The sequence below is a fragment of the Ctenopharyngodon idella genome, chromosome 17 (genome assembly GCF_019924925.1).
Source record: "Ctenopharyngodon idella isolate HZGC_01 chromosome 17, HZGC01, whole genome shotgun sequence".
Taxonomy (NCBI): domain Eukaryota; kingdom Metazoa; phylum Chordata; class Actinopteri; order Cypriniformes; family Xenocyprididae; genus Ctenopharyngodon; species Ctenopharyngodon idella.
The window spans coordinates 12,726,327-12,744,871 of record NC_067236.1 but is presented as its reverse complement, the minus strand read 5'-3'; the positions used below and the strand labels follow the sequence as shown (position 1 = coordinate 12,744,871).

Genomic DNA, 18,545 nt, shown 5'->3' with positions numbered 1-18,545 from the left:
GCATTCATGTGCATTCAACTTCCGAGATTTCTGACAGTCCTTGTAGCATTTTACATTAAAAACAAAAAAACAAAAAAAAAAAAACCCATAAAAAACCCCCGGCAGCTTCAAAATTCACATTTGAGGTATGAGTATAAAATGAATGTTAATGAATAAAAGGTGAAAGATTCTTGAATTAATGTTAACCACAGACTGCCATTCTAAAAACCTATAACCCATTGCGAATTGGGTTTTACTTGGGTTGGCCTACAAATTATCATCATGGATAATCAGCTCCATTGCCAAAAAAGAAGCCATTTTATTGACAAAGAATTCTGCATATTTTAACTTTCTCTCTACTTTGAAACAGCCACATTGTATCACCAACTGCTAGTGAAAGTGTAATACCTCCAGTCGCTACAAAACATAGTCAGTGTGAATGCCCCATATGTTAAAAAATTTGGTGTTTCTTGACAAAAAACAACAAAAAACTTTATCTGCTTCGACACCATGTGTTTACCATGCTGAATTGGGCAAAAACATTATAGTTTCCAATTCTGCATTAAAAACAACCATCCATCACTTTTAAAAAGTCAGCTTTTGTCTTTACAGGCTGCATGGTTAGCCTTCAAAAGTAAGAATGACTTCTGACAGCATTTGTCTGAAGCATGATGTATCTGTAGTGACAACTGCTGTGCTTTCCAGCGGCTTACAAACAGTCTCAGACACATTCTGGTACAGGTTAGATAGAGCTGTCTGTCAATCATATGACAAAACTATTATATGTGGTCAGTCAAAGACCAAAGTTTGTTTAACATTATAGCTCTACAAACTTTACAGATGCAGGACAAGTTGTGTTCTCCAAAAAAAAGTACAGTTTCTTCAGGATTTAAGTTATTCATGTCACAAAATAAACAATAGTTTATTGTTTATTGAAATAGTGTTTACAACCAATTTTACTTCGGTAATCTGATGTATTTCCAAGTGAAAAGAAATGTAGAAAAAAATGTAGCCTTGATTTTATCCATTGGGAATTAAGTAGATGATGAAATGAGGGTCTTATCAGAATAAAATCACGTGGTTAAAGGGTAGGGGTATGAAAAAGAAGAGACGAAGACAAACAATTTTTCTTTGGAATAATGTGCAGATGAATTATGGACAAATCCAGGAACACGTGTTAAGGAAATGGACAGGATTCATTTTGAAGTCTGCCAATGTGATATTAAACTAATATCTACAGTAATTTGGTGCTAGTCCATGATTATGGACATTGGAGTAAAAGCTTGGGGAAACTGGATGGTCATCACTGTTGGAACAACATTTTATCACAACAATGTACATCTGCAAGTCCACTAACTAAAAAAAGGCTACAAAAGCAATGTGTGGAGAGGATGACTCATGGGTGACGTGAGCAAGATGACATTCAAACGTCCAATGCCAAAGAGGTTACTAAGTGAATGACCAGTGGGTGGGTTGCATAAAATCACAACATAAAGATAGCCTAACAAAAATTGTTATTCTGTTGCTGTTTAGAAACCATCAGAATTTCCAAAAGGTTGGTGTATCATTAAGAGTTCCTACTGATGTTCCAAGAGACGTACAGTACAAGGTTTAGCATTTGTTGATAGTCAAATCTCTAATCTTTTAGAAACACACTTGGGGGTCCGAGTGGTCATCTTGTGTCACCAAAGCACATGTTGCTAGGGGATGGTTTCCCTCAAAAGAATGGCTGCTGTCCAGTGTGGCTCAGTGTGGGTTCCTCTTTGTGGGTTTCATTTACAGTGATGACATCAATGTCGGGTGGAGGCATGCAGTGCTTTCCGGTAAAAACTCACCACGTCTACTGTAAAGATCCCTGTGGTGGGTCTTCTATGTCTCTTTTCATGGAGGTGAAGTTTGGCTGATTGTGATTGTCTGAAGCAACTACAAGCCGTGTTGTCTGGCTTGAAGGCAAGGTTCCGGAATTGGGTTGACATCTAAATGCAAGAGCACCGGCCACCCACAGTCCATCTGAACTGAGTGTGCTGTAGGTATGGGTACTTGGTCTCTGTGAACACACACGTAGGCTACAGATAGGATCACTTTCTCATGAAAGGGTCGGTCAGTGTTGGATTTATAAAGGCCTTTGTAAGATTTATGGAAGTAAGGGAATGATCTTAGAATTGGTGTGTAGCCACACAGAGGGAAACTGCTTACTTGCCCTTCCAGATTTGCAGTAGTGTTTAACCGTGCTTTTCATGTAGTGCCATACCACACAGCTTTTGATGTGATGTGAAGCTGTAAAACTGCCAAAAGATCCTTTTAACATGAGACTGCTTAGTGTCCAAGAGAAAGGATTCCTTGATCAAGAGTACACGACGGTACGGTCCATTTGAGATGTGCGTAATGTCCCCTTAAGGGTGACGGATGCTAGGTAGCTAGCGACCCACTCACTGATTTTCTTTCAGTGCTCAAAAAACCAACAGCCCCACCAACTCAACAGCTGAGTTAATAGTCCTACCAACTCTCTTCGCAACCACTCAGAACAACATAAAGATGGGAATTTCTCAGTTGCTGTTGATGGGCGGTCTTTTATGGCATTGGCATGACCAATCCACTAGCTGTTGTGAATGCGTAACTCCTCCCCACCTCCACTTCATGCTGAAGAACTGACAAGCCATACTATCTGTAATCCAACAACTGTTTGGTTAAAACTTTTTGTGGCATTCGCTTCTTCCTCTGCGAATGCAAAGGAGCACATCGCAACAACACCAATTGTTGTCCATGATATTCACGATATTCACGATATTCACGTCCACATGGTGCTTCTGTTCTTATTTATGAGAACTTAATGACAATTGGCTGATGAGACGCTGCAGTAAGTGACAGAATCTGTGAGACATGTTTAAACAATTACAAAGTGAATGTAACAGAACCAACAGTAAGGAGTGATTTCAGCAGCAACAGATAAATGTGACATTCTGTTATTGAGGTGTTTCCAAGTTTATCATTGCATGGGCAGCTGGCTTAAAATGTTACAAATAGACTATATTCTTGGAATCAAACTAAAATATTCTCATTTCTGTCCATAACCGATGGTTGTTAAGTAGTTCTTTATGAACTGCAGTGCAAACTGAGCCACATAAACAAAAAGACTTCATTTAATTCATGCAATACCAGAGCTGAGACCAATCCATGCCTGTTCTCTGAATAACGGGTTGTTTAGTATGAAATACTGTGATTTGGTGACACTGCAGAAAACCCTGGATTCAATCCAAGGAGCACAGATCAACGCTGGGCTTCGTGACTCACACCGCTATGCTCAGAGAGAAGCCCGGTAAACACTTTAACTTCCTATTGAATGTGTTTTAATGACTAAAGATAGCCCTCACAAATAAACATAGTTGCCACATACTGTTAAAAGATGATGACAGTTCTTTTTTTGGTCTTAACAGGAAAAAACACATTTTTTTAAAAGTGATATGCCATCATACTCTGAGAATAAGCTGATGGAAACATGCCTTGCTTCTGTCTAGCCATTGAGATAATATCTGGCACTTGGCCCCATTCCCTCCTCCTCCTGGTTTTTAACAAGTGGGGGAAAAACAGAGTTACTGGAAGAGGGATCAGGGCATCCAAAAGAGTTAAACAACTCAGGATTTATGGGTCATCAAAGTGCGCGGGAACAGGCCAACCGCCACGTGGAGACCACAGCCAGGCAGACTCCCGCTGAGTGGATCACTGCTAAGCACTGAGTCACCTAGAGAGAGCAAGGGAGCCAGGGGCAGCCTACTCTGATGAGACTGGACGTCACATGCTGTGCATTATATATCCGAGTGTGTGAGTTTATGAGAGGCATTATAAGTGTGAACAAAACAAAAGGCATATTTAAAGTCAACATGAAATGAAAGTTTTGATGGTCTTTCCTTCTCTATTGTGACCTATATTCAAATGAAAAGGCTTCTCAAACAAGAAAAAAATGTAGGGCGAGATTTGATTTTTTTCCATTGGGAATTGATTGGATCATTGTGGTTTGCTATAGGTCGATCTCATGTGAGTGACAGGCTGTTAGTGCTTATAAGTACTAATAAACAGCCAACATGCTAGTAATACGCATGCTAAAAAGCAGCTACTTAATAGTGAATATGTGTTCCCTAATCTAAAGTGTTACCATACATTTTCCTTACCACTTGAATACACAAGTGTATACATCTTGAAGTTGGTATGAAACGGAAGTTGCGATAGTCTTTTCTTCCATATTGTGAAGTATATCCATGTGATACGGCTTCTGGAATGAGAAAAATGTGTGGCGGGATTTGATTTCGTCCTTCAGGAATTGATTGGATCGTAGGAAGTTGGGCATGGCTAATTAAATGGAGGCAGATCTGAATGCCAGTTTGCAGTCAGTCGTGGAGGATATAGTCCCACCCTCCGCCAAGACATATTTCATGAAGAGAACAGATCAAAGGTTAATGTTTTTGATTAAAGAAACGTTAACCTATTCCTTACCACTTGAATACACAAGTGTATACATCTTAAAGTTGGTATGAAACGGAAGTTGCGATAGTCTTTTCTTCCATATTTTGAAGTATATCCAAGTGATACGGCTTCTGGAATGAGAAAAATGTGTGGCGGGATTTGATTTTGTCCTTCAGGAATTGATTGGATCGTTGGAAGTTGAGCATGGCTAATTTAATGGAGGCAGATCTGAATGCCAGTTTGCAGTCAGTTGTGGAGGATATAGTCCCACCCTCCGCCGAGACACATTTCATGAAGAGAACAGATCAAAGGTTAACCTTTTTGATTAAAGATTACAGGGCATATGAATTTAAAAAAAATTATGTGAATGGATAAACCATTTTTAACAAGCACTGCAACATTCTGTAAAAAAAAAAAAAAAAGATTTCATGGTGACTTTAAGCATTTTTTTTTTTTTTTTTTGTGGAGTCATAGCATAGTGAATGACATATTATGACCTGAACTTAACCTTTCTTAGTCAAATTATCTGATATTTTAATGACACATATTCATGAGTGTCCTCTCTTTGATATTATTTCCATTTTTGTTTTTTGCATGTTGGTTGGTTGCAACATTTTTTTTAAAAAAAAATATAGAATTGTATAGATAGATTTATATAGATTAAAAAAAAAAATAATTTTGTCTAAGTGCTAATAATAAGATTTTGCCAAACTACTTAGACAACTTATTTTCAAGGCTTTTAATCTTTTAATAAGGCCTTGAAATGAAAACATGGGCATTATAGAAGAGATGTATTCAATTCATTGTATGTATAAACTGCATTTTTTAATATATTTTTTAATAAATTAATAAAGAGGACAACATGCTACGTCATCTCCCAACACCTACTGTAGGAACAAAAATATCTAAAGAAAATGTTTTTTTGACTCAGGCCCGTAAGCAACTACCTACAACATCTTAGTATTGTTGAGGCAACGCTTGCACTCACAAAATCTATGTATGTATATAATCTAGACAAACAAGTGTCTGATGCTTTTGGTACTACACTTGCCAAAGATCAGGCACACACGTTCAAATGTAATTAAAGACGCAATAAAATGGAAGTAGCAACAGTTCTATGATGTATATCCAAGAAAAACAAAAAAAATGTAGGGCAGAGACTTAATTCTATCCATCAGTTGTTAATTGTATTCTGGAGATGTGTGCATTGCACTCAAACATGAATGCAAGATTGTAGCCGATTGAGGGGTTTAAGCAGACTAAATGATTGAAGAAGCCGGCATACATCACCAGAGACAAGTCTGATGTTTTTCACGGAAGTCATCTTTACATATGACAGTGAAGTGATTTTCAGAAGAATCCTTGACTAAAAGAGATAACAATGACTAAAAATAAGAAAAATGGACATGGTCTATTAAGAATCCAGAGCTCATTCTGCTGGAAACTAAAAGGATTATTGTGGGGGGAAAAAAAAAAAAAAAAAAATTATTTCTCAGAACTTCTCCAAGTAAATTGTTTTTTCTTAGAACTTCAGTTACTGTATGTAGAGTAATGGTGGTCTGCACATCATGCTAACAAGTAGGTGTGGGATGAAGTTCTGAATTTGCATGTTAACCAAGTAAGATGTGGTTTAAAAAAAGGAGAACTGAAATGCAAGACATTTTCTAATCCAAAGAATAATAAAAATAAACAGAGAAGCAGTGCAACCTTTTTTGGGGGGCATTTCTGTCCACTGACGGGACATATTTATTGCATCACACTATGATGCATCCACTTTTCTTTCTGGCTTGACGCATTCTAATATGTGACTAATAATTGATCTTGTTGTTCTTTACAAGACTCACTATTGCTGTTTAAAAAAAATAAACAGGAAATATGAGTTATGACGCCAGAACTACTGAATCCAAGAGTGAAATGAGTAAGCCTCTTTAGAGATTACAATCAGTAGAGAAACCAGAAGAACCACATCCACAATTAACATGAGGTTGATGTCAGACTTGTGAAAATGTGAGGCAAATAAGTAGCCATATTCAATTAACATATACGTAGAACGCCAGACTGAACTCATGACAACAATCAGCAAAACAAACAATCTGTTTTAGTAAGAAATGACGCGAAACATCAAGAAATGCCTTCTCATAACTCTGATCTCACTTTTTTTCTCTTCTCATGTCAACATTAAAGCCCACAGTAGAATCACACTAGCTGAAAAAATTGTTTACAACCCATTCAAAACATACTACTTCAACTATGAATCATGCTTGTGGATCATATGTTACGGGCATATTATGACTGATGACTCAAAATCATTCGCACAGATGACTGTAGTAGCATGGCAAACTTGTAGGGGTATAGAAACATCTGGTTTTCTCAAACACAGTGTCATACAGTTTTAGCTTCAGGTGGACCACCAACAGACCATTAACAGACTACCTGATGTAGATTACACACAAAAATGTAAAATTGATCTGATTGGTGCATGGGTTTTCAATACAATTTGTGTTATCAATAAGTTTGTGGCATTTAAGTTACTCAAAGGCGGGTTTATATAGCACAATTTTTAATTCTTTCTTTGTTTTCTGTCTTATTACTCAAATAATAATACAACTTATGACTTCTGAAGAGATGGAAATCTAGACCACATACAAGGTGTACATGCATTTTCCATTTCCATTCTCTATCGTCAATGCAACCATTCGCTCTAGAATTTCCAATGAGAAGCCATTCTTTAGTCTATTACTGTTCTACAGGTGAACTGTGGTTTGTTTGTGAGTGTTATCTAAGTAAGCAGTTCTTGGCTAGAATAAGTTGCAAAGTGAACCAGATATCTAGTCAAAAGTTTCTTCTTTGTGAGACTAACTCAATGAATGTAGCATGCTGTTATAACAAAGAGTAAAGTGTTAGAGAACCTACCCAGGAAGTACTCCTAATGTTTGATGAGTCACAGATTTTGAGCACCAGGTATATCTGTTGCCGATAACTAACTCAATATGCCACATGATACATTTATTCTACTTAAACTGCCTGAACACATTTGGAGCACCGTTAGCTACATAAAAAAAGAGGATTAGGTGTAGGGGAGAGCAGGGCACAACCTAACGCCTTTTGACTTTCTCAGTTTGTGTAAATGTACTTAGGGTTCAGAGAATTTCTTTTGTTCCACATTAATTTCACATGTGTCTGGTACAAATATGTGGCTTTGTTTCATTAATACATTGTATACTTTTTTCTTTATTTACCCCGAAAGAAGGGAAGTGAAATGTGACAACATGCCCCATAGGTGGGGCACATTGTAACATGACCATACGACAGCTAAAAATGTTATCTGATTTAATTAAAAAAATATACATGACAAACTAAAATATTTTGTCAATAAAAGACAATTATTATTTTTTTTCATATAAAATAATGGCATTTTTTTAGAAATTCAAATTTAAATAATTTTGTGGTTTGACAGTGAACGCTCTCACAGAACACGCGATAAATAGACGAGTCAGTACAAATGCTGAACATTTCTTGAAATAATATTTTCTGGATGTTCAGGTTCTTCCTCTCAGTCTTTATTCACCTTTTTTCCATGGTTTCTCAACAGACATTCATAAAAGTTGATTATGCCAGTTGTATCATAACTGTATAGAATAGTATAGTTCTAATAGCGGGGCACATTGTAACGCAGTGTTACAACGAACCCTATCTGCGCAACTGGACTTTAAACCTGGTTAGTGTCTTCTGAAAGTTAGTGAAGCATTAAAGAACAACCCAAACTGCTAAACCAGAGACTGGAGATTAAAATAATATCAGATTCATCTAATTTTAAATAAACACAAAAAATATAGATGAAAAATTAGCGTAAGTAAGAAATTTACTTTTGCTATTGTTAAATAAATGTTCAGTGATATCTTCCAAATATTTCAGAATTTTGGCGCAATTTTTTCTCTATATATTGTCGATATGGCAACTAGTAAATATGCTAAGTTTCTTCATGCTAGTGCGTGTGGAAGTATTTAAACCACGTGTGTTACAACTAACCCCGCGTTAGTTTCGTGCCCTGCGCTCCCCTATAATGTTCTGATTTTCTTGAACTGTTACTTATAAACCTGCCAGACAGCACTTTTGATGAAAAACAACAATTTTAGGGACTGAACAAAACTAATATACTGTCTATATATTTTATCATATCTCATATAGAATCTGATTGGGGCTAATTCAGATGGAGGTGACATGAAACCTGTGGACAAACCCATTTGGGAAACATACTGTACCTCAAGCCTATATCATGCCTACATTGGCCCCACCAATAATTGTTGGCTGGGTACATATATACATACAACTACGACGACTGCAGTCTTACCGTGGTATCCGCAGCAGTGACCGCAGTGGTGGGAATGTGTTTAGGGGCCGTGTTTGTGGACTGACACACCACACAGCCCTGTGACCCCAAGGTGACAATGACTGAACCACAACCTTTGCTTAGCAGCTCCAGGCCTACTCGACTGGCATCCTCCACTGAGATAACAGACAGACCCGTCAACAGCTCTGCCTAAGAGGAACACCACAAGATAGAGGAAACAGTCATATTTATGCTAAAAACAGTTATGCTAAGAGCTAATATGCAACTACGCTAATATGTTTGTATTCTAAACCACGGTTACAGTTGCCAGAAACATACTCTATGTCTGTGAACTTAAACGTTTCTAGCTTTCAGCATTTATAAATCCGGTCTTTTTTATGCGCTTTGTTAAATAAAGAGGCGTTTTACTCAAGATGCCTTCAAAGGAGCGAGCAATAATGAGCTTAACCGATGTCCTTTGCATGTGCAGATTGATATCTTAAATTTTTTTATTATTCTTCTTCTCACTAACATTTAGATTTTAAATTGAATAAAACAACAACCAACAATAAAAAAAAAACTATCTAGCTTAGCTAATTTCCTTAAATGTCCATAGATATTGCCATCAGTTCATATTTCCGTTAACAATTTCTCCGACAAGCAGGTACAATGAGACCTGTTTTCCTGTTTGTTCATGTGACGTTTGGCATAAAGCCTATTAGACTAGGAATGAAACCACCCCTGTTAAGAAAAAAAAAACCTATAGGTATGTTTTGAAGCACTGAAGCTGGTTTGAGCTGGTTTATGCTGGCCCTTAGGTGGTCATGAGCTGGTTTAAGCTGGCTAAGTGCTGGTCCTAAGCTGGAGCTAGTTGCTTAGGACCAGCACTTGACCAGCTTAAACCAGCTCATGACCAGTTAAAGACCAGCATAAACCAGCTCAAACCAGCTAAAGACCAGCTCAAACCAGCTTCCATGCTTCAAAACATACCTAACCAGCATATGCTGTTTTTTTCAACAGGTACCATCGCCCTTTTGAGTACTGAAGTTTGCTACCACCACAGTAACACAAGAGTGTGTCTTAAATATATACAACGGGGTCATGTACTTAATACGTTGACCAGGCATTTGTGCCTACTGGACATTTATGAACCTGTGTAGAGTATGTTTCTGACTTATCACTCTTTATTGTTTACCTCTATGTGATAAAGTGGGCGAAATCCAGACATTCCAATAGGAATCGGCATGATCAGGAGTTTCATGTGAGGTGATGCATATTTTGTTCGTTTTGAAGTTGGTCACTTGAATTCGCCGTGCTGACCAACAGCTGCTTGGTTTGAAAGTGGCTTCTGTGTGAGCTGTGCTTTACACATTGCTGCGCTACATACAAAAGACAATGGACTTTTTTTTTTGCCCACAAAATTTTGCTAATGTTACCACAACATTTGCTGTATGTCACCAACCTTTATGCCATTCATGAATAACAAAGGGTATGAATAAGTGTGTAAAGCCTAAGATCAATCTGATCAAAGTGTCTTCTACCTGGAAAAATTTTGTGTTGGCATTATCAGTTTGTTTAGGTTCGCTACTGCAGGTGCAAAGAATAACCCCCACTCAGGCCCACCAAACGAGTGGAGATAGCACTGAAAGATCAGGGCAATAAGTATCCCCTTTGTATTTGTGTACTTTAAGCTTTGCCATCAATCTTTCCTAGCTGGCTGCCAAAACAGAAAAGCGCACACATTACTCATCAATGTGTGGTTATCTACTTCTGTAAACTGCTGATGATTCATCGTTCACTCTTGCAACTGAAGTCGTCGGGTGAGAGCCAAGCGTTCACACGAATGCGTGCGCTGGGACGAAAGTTGAATCTAAGGGGTTGATTTGTACTGAGGGCTCTCACTTTTAAGTCCCACCTGTACATTTTTCCCCCTCCAACCTCCCAGCCACATCAAAGCTGCCCTGACGGAGCACTCTGGTTCAAACTCTCAGTCACGCTGGAGCTTTCGCCCCAGGCCATACTGACACACCATCTGTGCATCTGCCTGCCTGGTCGTTGCTGCTTTAACTTTACTGTTTCCCATCAATCCAAGCCCTTGTCTGTCATCTTGCCCTGCCACGATGTGAAAAAGGGCGGCCTCAAACATAACAGTTACTGTAAGACACAGCAGCCAACCCCATAATTTCTTGCACTTGGCAGGTAGGTGACTTTTCAAGCTGTTGTATTTCATTTCTAGTATGCAGGTCATGACCAGGCAAGATAACTGAGCTGTTGTTTTACTCTAGTAACCTGCTTTAACAAACCTGAAAACCTACAGGCAAAAAAGGTTCTACAGGTTAATGCAGTCAAAATGCAAATTTGGGTTCAAATTTAATGTCAGCTTGCTTTTTGGATTTTGTATTTTAATGTTCATTTATAATGACATCTAAAAATGCAATATGCTAGCAGTTATCGTCGTTCTAAATACCGCTTTTAACCCCGGGTAAAGGAACGTTTCACGCTTGTAATTTAGAAGCAGTGTTAGCACCGCTTTTTATCTGGGGTTATGAAACCACTTTTGTGATGTTAACCCTGTATTGTGGTGCTGAACTTGTACAGTGTGAAACGATGCAGACAACCAATCGCGTACTCATATTTGCCTGCTTTGGACAGTCACGGAAACACTGCGCATTGTATATAAACATTAAATTCAGCGTTTGAGAGGAAAAAAGTCAAATTCTGACAGAAAACGCAACAATCTGAGTGAAGAAGAGACCGTTTTATTCTTACCTTTATAGACCAAAATGTCCATTCAGTATAAACTCTGTTTAGTACAGTCGGCATTACGAGAATGCGCAATGCTAATGCTATTTAAAAAGGTTGTGTGCTGCATTCCAATCAATGACATTGACACCGCAAATATGCAAATAAGAACGTTAACCCAGGGTTTAGGAATGTATAATGTGAAACGTCAGCTTATGAATACCCAGGATTAATTGTTAACCCCTGGTAAATTATGAGCAGTGTGAAATGTAAAGCAAGATAACCCAGGATTCCGTTTACCCGGGGTTTAGAATGACCCAGGGTTAACTATTTAAACTATGAAAAGTCCTATAGTGACACACTAAATCATTCTGAACATCTTAGAATATCAACGCCCTGGCAATCACCCATAGCAATGCTGAGCAAACTGAAAAGTCCATTTGTTTGTGTGATATTTTCTTTATGTAAAATGACTGATATTGTTTTTCACCTCAGTCTCATTGCAGCAGAAAACATCAGATGCTTTGTAGAAATCAGAATGCAGGTCTGCAATAGCAGGAGCTGGATTAAAAATGGTCTTCACTGTAAGAAACAGAGAAAATATTATTCACACATTGCGTTATTTAAGGAAATGTATTTTCTTAGAACAAAGAGAAATGCAAGCAAAGCAAAAATGCAAAGATCAAGGTAAAGAATTTCTATGTCAAATTATTGTTATGAGTTACAATAATTGGTGTGCACGCAGACACAGCTCAGTCACAGATACTGACACACAGCAGTTCACGTCAGACAGCAGTCAGTATGAAACTCGACCTTTGAGCTACTTGCATTCATTTGATTTGACATAAACTTCTTTACTTTGCTCCATTCTCAACACAACCATAGTTTTATAACAGCGTCAATACTTGGGTAACAACCCTTTATCTCTTTCTTTCTCTCAGACCTAAACTTCTATGTTCTGTAAAACCCAACCACATAGGAAGTGACTATAACCAAGGCACTATCTCCTTACTTCCTGTCGGTGAGGGGATTTCTCACTTGTGAGCTTAGTAAACAACGCATTTTATAAGGTGGGTTATTTATTATGTCATAAAGAGCATTTCTGCTGAATAATTTCTTGCAGGTTTGAACATTGTCCTTACTATACAGAAAAAGACTTGCTCATACTGGCTGTAAGAATTGTCATGTCTTTGCTGCTTATGAATTTATGTTAAAGAGGGCTGTTGTGAGTAAACATTTCCTCCCATACAACATCTGAAATTCACTTTCTAAATGATAAGTCATTCTTTAGCCGTACACATGAACAAATTCCTGTGCTCTAAAAATAAATTTCACATCTAAAAGTTTATGTTTGAACTGAAAGTTTCATATTTCATATTTTGAATAATGTCCTATAGCTGGTATTTTATACAATGAATAGTGACTGTCAAGCTCCAAAGAAGACAAAAAAGAACCATGAAAGTACAATAAAGTAGTTCATATGACTTGTATGCTATATTCAGAAATTCTGAGAAGCATTCAGAGAAACAGACTGAAATGACAGTGTTATTTACTGTAAATATATATTTTTTTTGTGTGTGTGTATGTGTCCTTGTTGGAGCTTTGCTGTCTTTAAGTACTGACAGAATTTTCATTTTCTGGGTGAACTGTCTCCTTAATGAAAGTAAGAGTGTTTTAGGAATAGGCAGTGAGCCCCTCTTGAGTGATCTAAAGAGAAATCAATATGCACTTGTGAAGTGGACAACGTAATATAGAAGAGGAGGGAAATAATGTGGAAAAATAACGGCAAAACTAACGAGTAGCCACATGAGATGAATGAATGAGTCATGCGAAACCTCACTGCTCATAGATGCTTTAAAAAGCTCTAAATGAAAAACAACAGAAACACAAGTTAAATGTGAGCTAAATTCATGCTAGAGTGAACAAACATCCCTTCAGTAGCCAATCTAAAGTATGAAATTAAATGTTAGCTACATATTAGCTTTGAAGTTAACTGAAATTAACTACACTTGAGGAGAGAATCAAAGCTGGATGGCCCTTATATTCATTTATTTAAAAATGTGGTTAGGAAAACGGTTCTCGGATTCTTCTACAGTGAGCCTGTGGGGGTGGCATGTGCGTAATCCAAGCCTTGAGCTCCGGCTAAGTGCTATTTGCGCACGTCATTGTCTGATGAATTCATCCCAAGTGATAGGCACATAATCTGGGCTAATGGCCTGTCTCTTAACACTTAATATGGCCCGCTAACGGGCTAAACAGCATGTATCTGGGAAGTTCTGAGGTGGTGAATGTGAATATCGGGGTGCGTTGGTGTGGTGGTGGTGGTGGGGGGGGGGGGGGATGTATCCATCTGTGTCATCCATCTGTGGAATAAGCTCGTTGCATCATTGTGCATCTCCATGACAAGGATGAACGATGTCTCTGATCAGCGGGGACCTGAACATACAAGGTGCTAATGATATCTGCGACACAGCCGGTTGTGTTATTTTCACAGGAGGGCAAAGTCGTGCTTTACTCTCACCAATCATTCGGTATAAGGAACTAAAAATAGTTTTTAGAAAGTGGAAGTGAAAAGGAAATAAACTATTGTTGTTAAATGATTATGCTAGCACTCACACAAACCATTTGGTGATTAAACAAAGATAGGACCCCAGCAGTGTGACACAAGTGATTTTATGAAAGATGTGGACCGTAATGAAGGGGAAGACCGTAACTGGAAACTGAATTGTGATACATTACCTGCCTACATACAGTATACTTCCATAAAGTATATTCTGCTTTATCCACATACATACAGTATGCTCATGTAAAGCGATATATACTATATAGTAAATATAAACTTCAACATTGCTTGTATCATTGTAAAATGTAAACTATATTTTCAACCAGCTCTAATCTGCTAAATGCGATTATAAGGCATTAAATAATAACATATAAACATTAACATCACGATTTTCATTAAAGATCCTTGTGCATTAAGATATTTGACTTTACAGGAAGTGGGGTGAGACAATCAAGTACATTGAGATGAAGCAAAGATGCGTAAACTGACCGTGGTTCTCTTTGGCCATTCTCAAGGCCTGCAGTGATGCATCTGGGTTGATCTCAAGCTGGCAAATGAGCACCTTGGCATTTACGATGACAGACTGTGCCCGCTGTAGCTCCTCTTGCCCCAGAAGCATATTAGCACCAGCGACAATCACTATGGCATTCTCCCCTGTCAATACAATATATTAACCGTGACCACAAGATGCTTATAAGCCTTTAAGGAGACATTACTGTTAATTAGACTAAAACATAATTTTTAAATATTCAAAAAAATATATGAATGCCATTGCATATCATGTATTATTTTAAAGAAAGAGAAGAAACATTCTTTAAAAAAAGAAGTTTTTGTTTTAGGTTTTAAGTAATAAAACAATACATTTCATATACTGTTGAAAATTAAGACAAAGTATTTGGTCATTTTTGTCCAATGTAATGAACTAAAAAGACCTTGGGAACTTTTGTTCTGTCTGAACGTGTTTTCAGATGCCACTTTGATATTTTGTTATCTAATCAAAGTGTGCAAATATGTTTTAGTGCCATGGATAGGAGACAATTTACACATCCAGACATGTACGAAATTCTCTCGGTATTGTGCCACGAACAGTCAGACACATATAAAGAGCTGTTATAAGCATTCAAAAACCGCACTGCAGAGTCAGGAGATATTATCAAAGCTTTTTCCTCATTTCAGCTTCCTTGTTAGCTTGCGAGATAATCGTTCAAATTCACATTGCTGTGATATTCACACAGGAAGCTGGGACACCGAAAGTAGGTTGTTATGGTGATCATTACGCCAATCTGAGCTCTTCCTGGAGTGCTCACTTTGGTGACAGTAGACTGCCACGAGGCTTGGCACTTATGCTGGATCACTAAACCATGACATTTACAATGCAGCAGGCCTTACATTCAGAGGCAGGCTGGTTATGTCACCTTTCTTTAAGTCCAAGTAGTGCTACATTAAACTGGGTCTAAAATAACCCTGTGTAGGTGAGGTGGTCACAGGTAGAGAACTTCTTACTCATCTATGTCTCATTCAGAAGAGTACTTAGCTGTGTTTATGTTATTTTAGGGGCTTTTAAAAATCAGGGATGCAGCAAGGCTCGGTACTCAGACCAATTTAATTTTACCTGTGTCATTTACAATGATAGAGGCAGCTCCAGTTGCAGCATTTTCAGTCTGTTCTGCATAGGCTAAGAGAGAGAGAGAGAGAGAGAGAGAGAGAGATGTGGATAACCTAAATTGCTTACAGTATACAAAACTGAACTGAACAAATCAGAATGTCCATATAAAATCTTTTATAAATTATGACAATAGAGGCAGCACATATGCAGACTTACAAACAATGTTGGGGAAGCAATTTTAAAATTGTAGCTTGCCAAACTACAGGTTACTGATAATATAAAATATCTAACAACTGATAAATAATACAGCTGAAATAAATAATACAGTTGATCAATTCAGCACAAAACCTAATATGCTAAACTACAAACAAAATGTAGATAACTACAAAAAGGGACAATATATTTTAAATCATGTCATTATCAAATTGCAAAATGCATAACAGGGACACAAATAAACCGCAAAAACAATCATGTTCATACTCTGTATTTTTTTTCTTGCTTTCAAGTAAAAATATCTTAACATCTTTAAAGCAAGATTTTTTTTTTGATGTTTGTCACTGTTCATCATTGTGCAAGCAATGAAATCAGATCTGTTTGTTCGGACAGCGTAATCAATATCTGATATATCTACATTGGCTGCTAGTAATAATGACGGAGACGCTGCTTCTGCTTACGACCATGGCATCTCATAGTGCTGAACTCTTATCAAGGTCAATGTGACGACATAAATATTGGAGGCATTACTGTATTTTACACACTCATACATATGAATGTCAGATTTATTCAGTTATTTGACGTTCACAGAACATATATTTTTGTTAAAATATGAAAAAGTCACAAAAAAATGTGTAAATTCGGACACAGCTAGAGGCACTATTGCACACTTTGTACTGTATTAAAGGGGACCTATTATGCAAAATTCGCTTTTGGATAGTGTTGGATAGGCTATAAATGTGTGTTGGCAGTGTGTGTACACAACCACCCTATAATGATAAAAATCCAACTACTCCTTTTTTTTAATCCCCATAAATCATAAGCAGTGTCTCAGAACAAGCCATTTGCAGGTTCCTGGCAGTGTGACGTCACATTAGCCACAGGCCCCTGCCCACGAATGTTGACAGACACTGCCGTTTTAACATAGAACCACCCTGAGCGAGTTCACAGCCAGTTTACACAGTCCGCCACTGCTCCCAAGCGTTTTCTGTGTTCTGTAGCTGAATGTATTAATCCACATAGCTCTCTCCATTTCCTCCCGAAATCTAAGCCGCTGAAGACGAGGTGGATTAATTTTGTTTTCGAAGAAAATGCTCCCTCAACTCTACCGAAATTTGTTTATGTCTGCGCGAATTGTTTCACACCGGACTGCTTTGTGAACGAATGTCAATACAAAAGGACAATACAAAACAGAGGTGGTGCTAAAAAGTTGTTACTCAAGGATAGATCAGTAAACTGTTCGTGATCCAGCTTACAGTCTCCAGAGTGATACTGGATACGGCAGTAATGAAGGTGAGAGCACTTTGTTACAGTTCATCTGAGTTGATTTACGGATATAAAGTTTACCGGTTTATTGAGCACCACCTGAAAAGGCATAAGGTCTTTATATATTTGTTTACTGTTAGTTGTAACAAGTGTTTCTGTGTAATTCGCAATGTATGTTGATGATAATGTAAGAGAGAAGAGAGAGAATTTATGGATAATATTTTAATGCACACTTGCACTGTTTTATTAAGCTCTTACAGAAATTTTCTAGAGTGAAAATGGACGCTTCATCTTTTGTGTGAAGTACAATAAACTCATCTCATCTGTTAAGTTTTGGCCATCATTCGGATGGGGTCCGGTACAACAGGCATGTACTAATTTAGTGGAAGAAGACAATAAAAGTTATAACCGTAATTGAACTAAACTATACCTGTTCTATCTCCATGCAGCATGTATTTGCAGTTTCTGACATAATGCGTCCTGACTGACTCCTGACACCGGAGAATCAGCTCTTGAAGCCCTGCCCTCTTAGGCTGAGCGCAGCAGCTCATTTGCATTTAAAGGGCACACACTGAAACGGCGTGTTTTTGCTCAACCCCAAAAAGTGGCAATTTTAACATGTTATAAAAAATATCTGTGTGGTATTTTGAGCTAAAACTTCACATACACACTCTGGGGACATCAGAGACTTATTTTATATCTTGTAAAATGGGGCATAATAGGTCCCCTTTAAGTTACACACATACTGCAACCCAAATAATGGAGAAAAAAACTACTTCAAATACAATCTTATTCATAATTACTTCATACCAACATTATTTGAATTTGATTTCAAACCACCTACTAATTTGTATTGTCAGGTTTTTTAAAAAAAATCATAATTTTTTTCTTTTCCAATTATGAAAAACTAAAAAGATTTGAGTTGCATACACAAAAAATATTTTATTTTATTTTTATTTTTTGCTGCCTGTCTGTACATAGCCATAGATGTGAAACAATGTGAAAGCACAGTTTGGCCATTACCAGTCGATATGCCATTATTTTTGAAGTTTTGAATGTAGTCGTTCCCAAAAACGTCTCTGCCGACCTGAAGAGAAAAAGCAACCAAAGATGAAAAGCGGAACTTGAGATGATATTTTCTAGAAACTCGCTGACCGGCCAAAGTTCTGCATTGCTATATCAGGCCAAGCCTTCCAGATATAGCACCCCCAAACAAACGCCTCCACTCTACAAATACAACTTTAATCTCCCCCTCTCTCTTTTTCTCTTCCTCTCTATGAGACATTCAATGTTGAGGTAGAGGGCAAAAGGGTTCCTTTTTTCCCAGCTGGGTCTGCTTTTATCCCACACTGGTAAAGACATGCCAAGGATGGGGTCCTAAGCCCCAG

The 18,545-nt window shown here is 37.7% G+C and overlaps 2 protein-coding genes across 5 annotated transcripts in view; one reads left to right on the top strand and one right to left on the bottom strand.

The window, feature by feature from the left end:
- The window catches only part of rbks (ribokinase), a 30,635-nt gene that overhangs the window by 3,419 nt on the left and 8,671 nt on the right, over nucleotides 1–18,545 (bottom strand). For both annotated transcript variants that reach the window (XM_051869329.1, XM_051869330.1), the window contains exons 4-8: nucleotides 18,181–18,244; nucleotides 15,685–15,747; nucleotides 14,562–14,726; nucleotides 12,000–12,091; nucleotides 8,789–8,977 (exon numbers count right to left, since the gene is read on the bottom strand). In XM_051869329.1, the coding sequence (XP_051725289.1) occupies nucleotides 8,789–8,977; nucleotides 12,000–12,091; nucleotides 14,562–14,726; nucleotides 15,685–15,747; nucleotides 18,181–18,244 (573 nt within the window). The remainder of the gene's footprint in view (nucleotides 1–8,788; nucleotides 8,978–11,999; nucleotides 12,092–14,561; nucleotides 14,727–15,684; nucleotides 15,748–18,180; nucleotides 18,245–18,545) is intronic.
- Nucleotides 10,816–18,545, top strand: part of babam2 (BRISC and BRCA1 A complex member 2) — a 112,035-nt gene continuing 104,305 nt past the window's right edge. The window contains exons 1-2 of one of the 3 annotated variants that reach the window (XM_051869318.1): nucleotides 10,816–10,966; nucleotides 12,451–12,579. The gene's annotated coding sequence lies outside the window, so the exon portion shown is untranslated. Of the gene's footprint in view, nucleotides 10,967–12,004; nucleotides 12,094–12,450; nucleotides 12,580–18,545 lie in introns of those variants that run through there. The other 2 variants (XM_051869319.1, XM_051869320.1) reach the window with 2 other exon arrangements.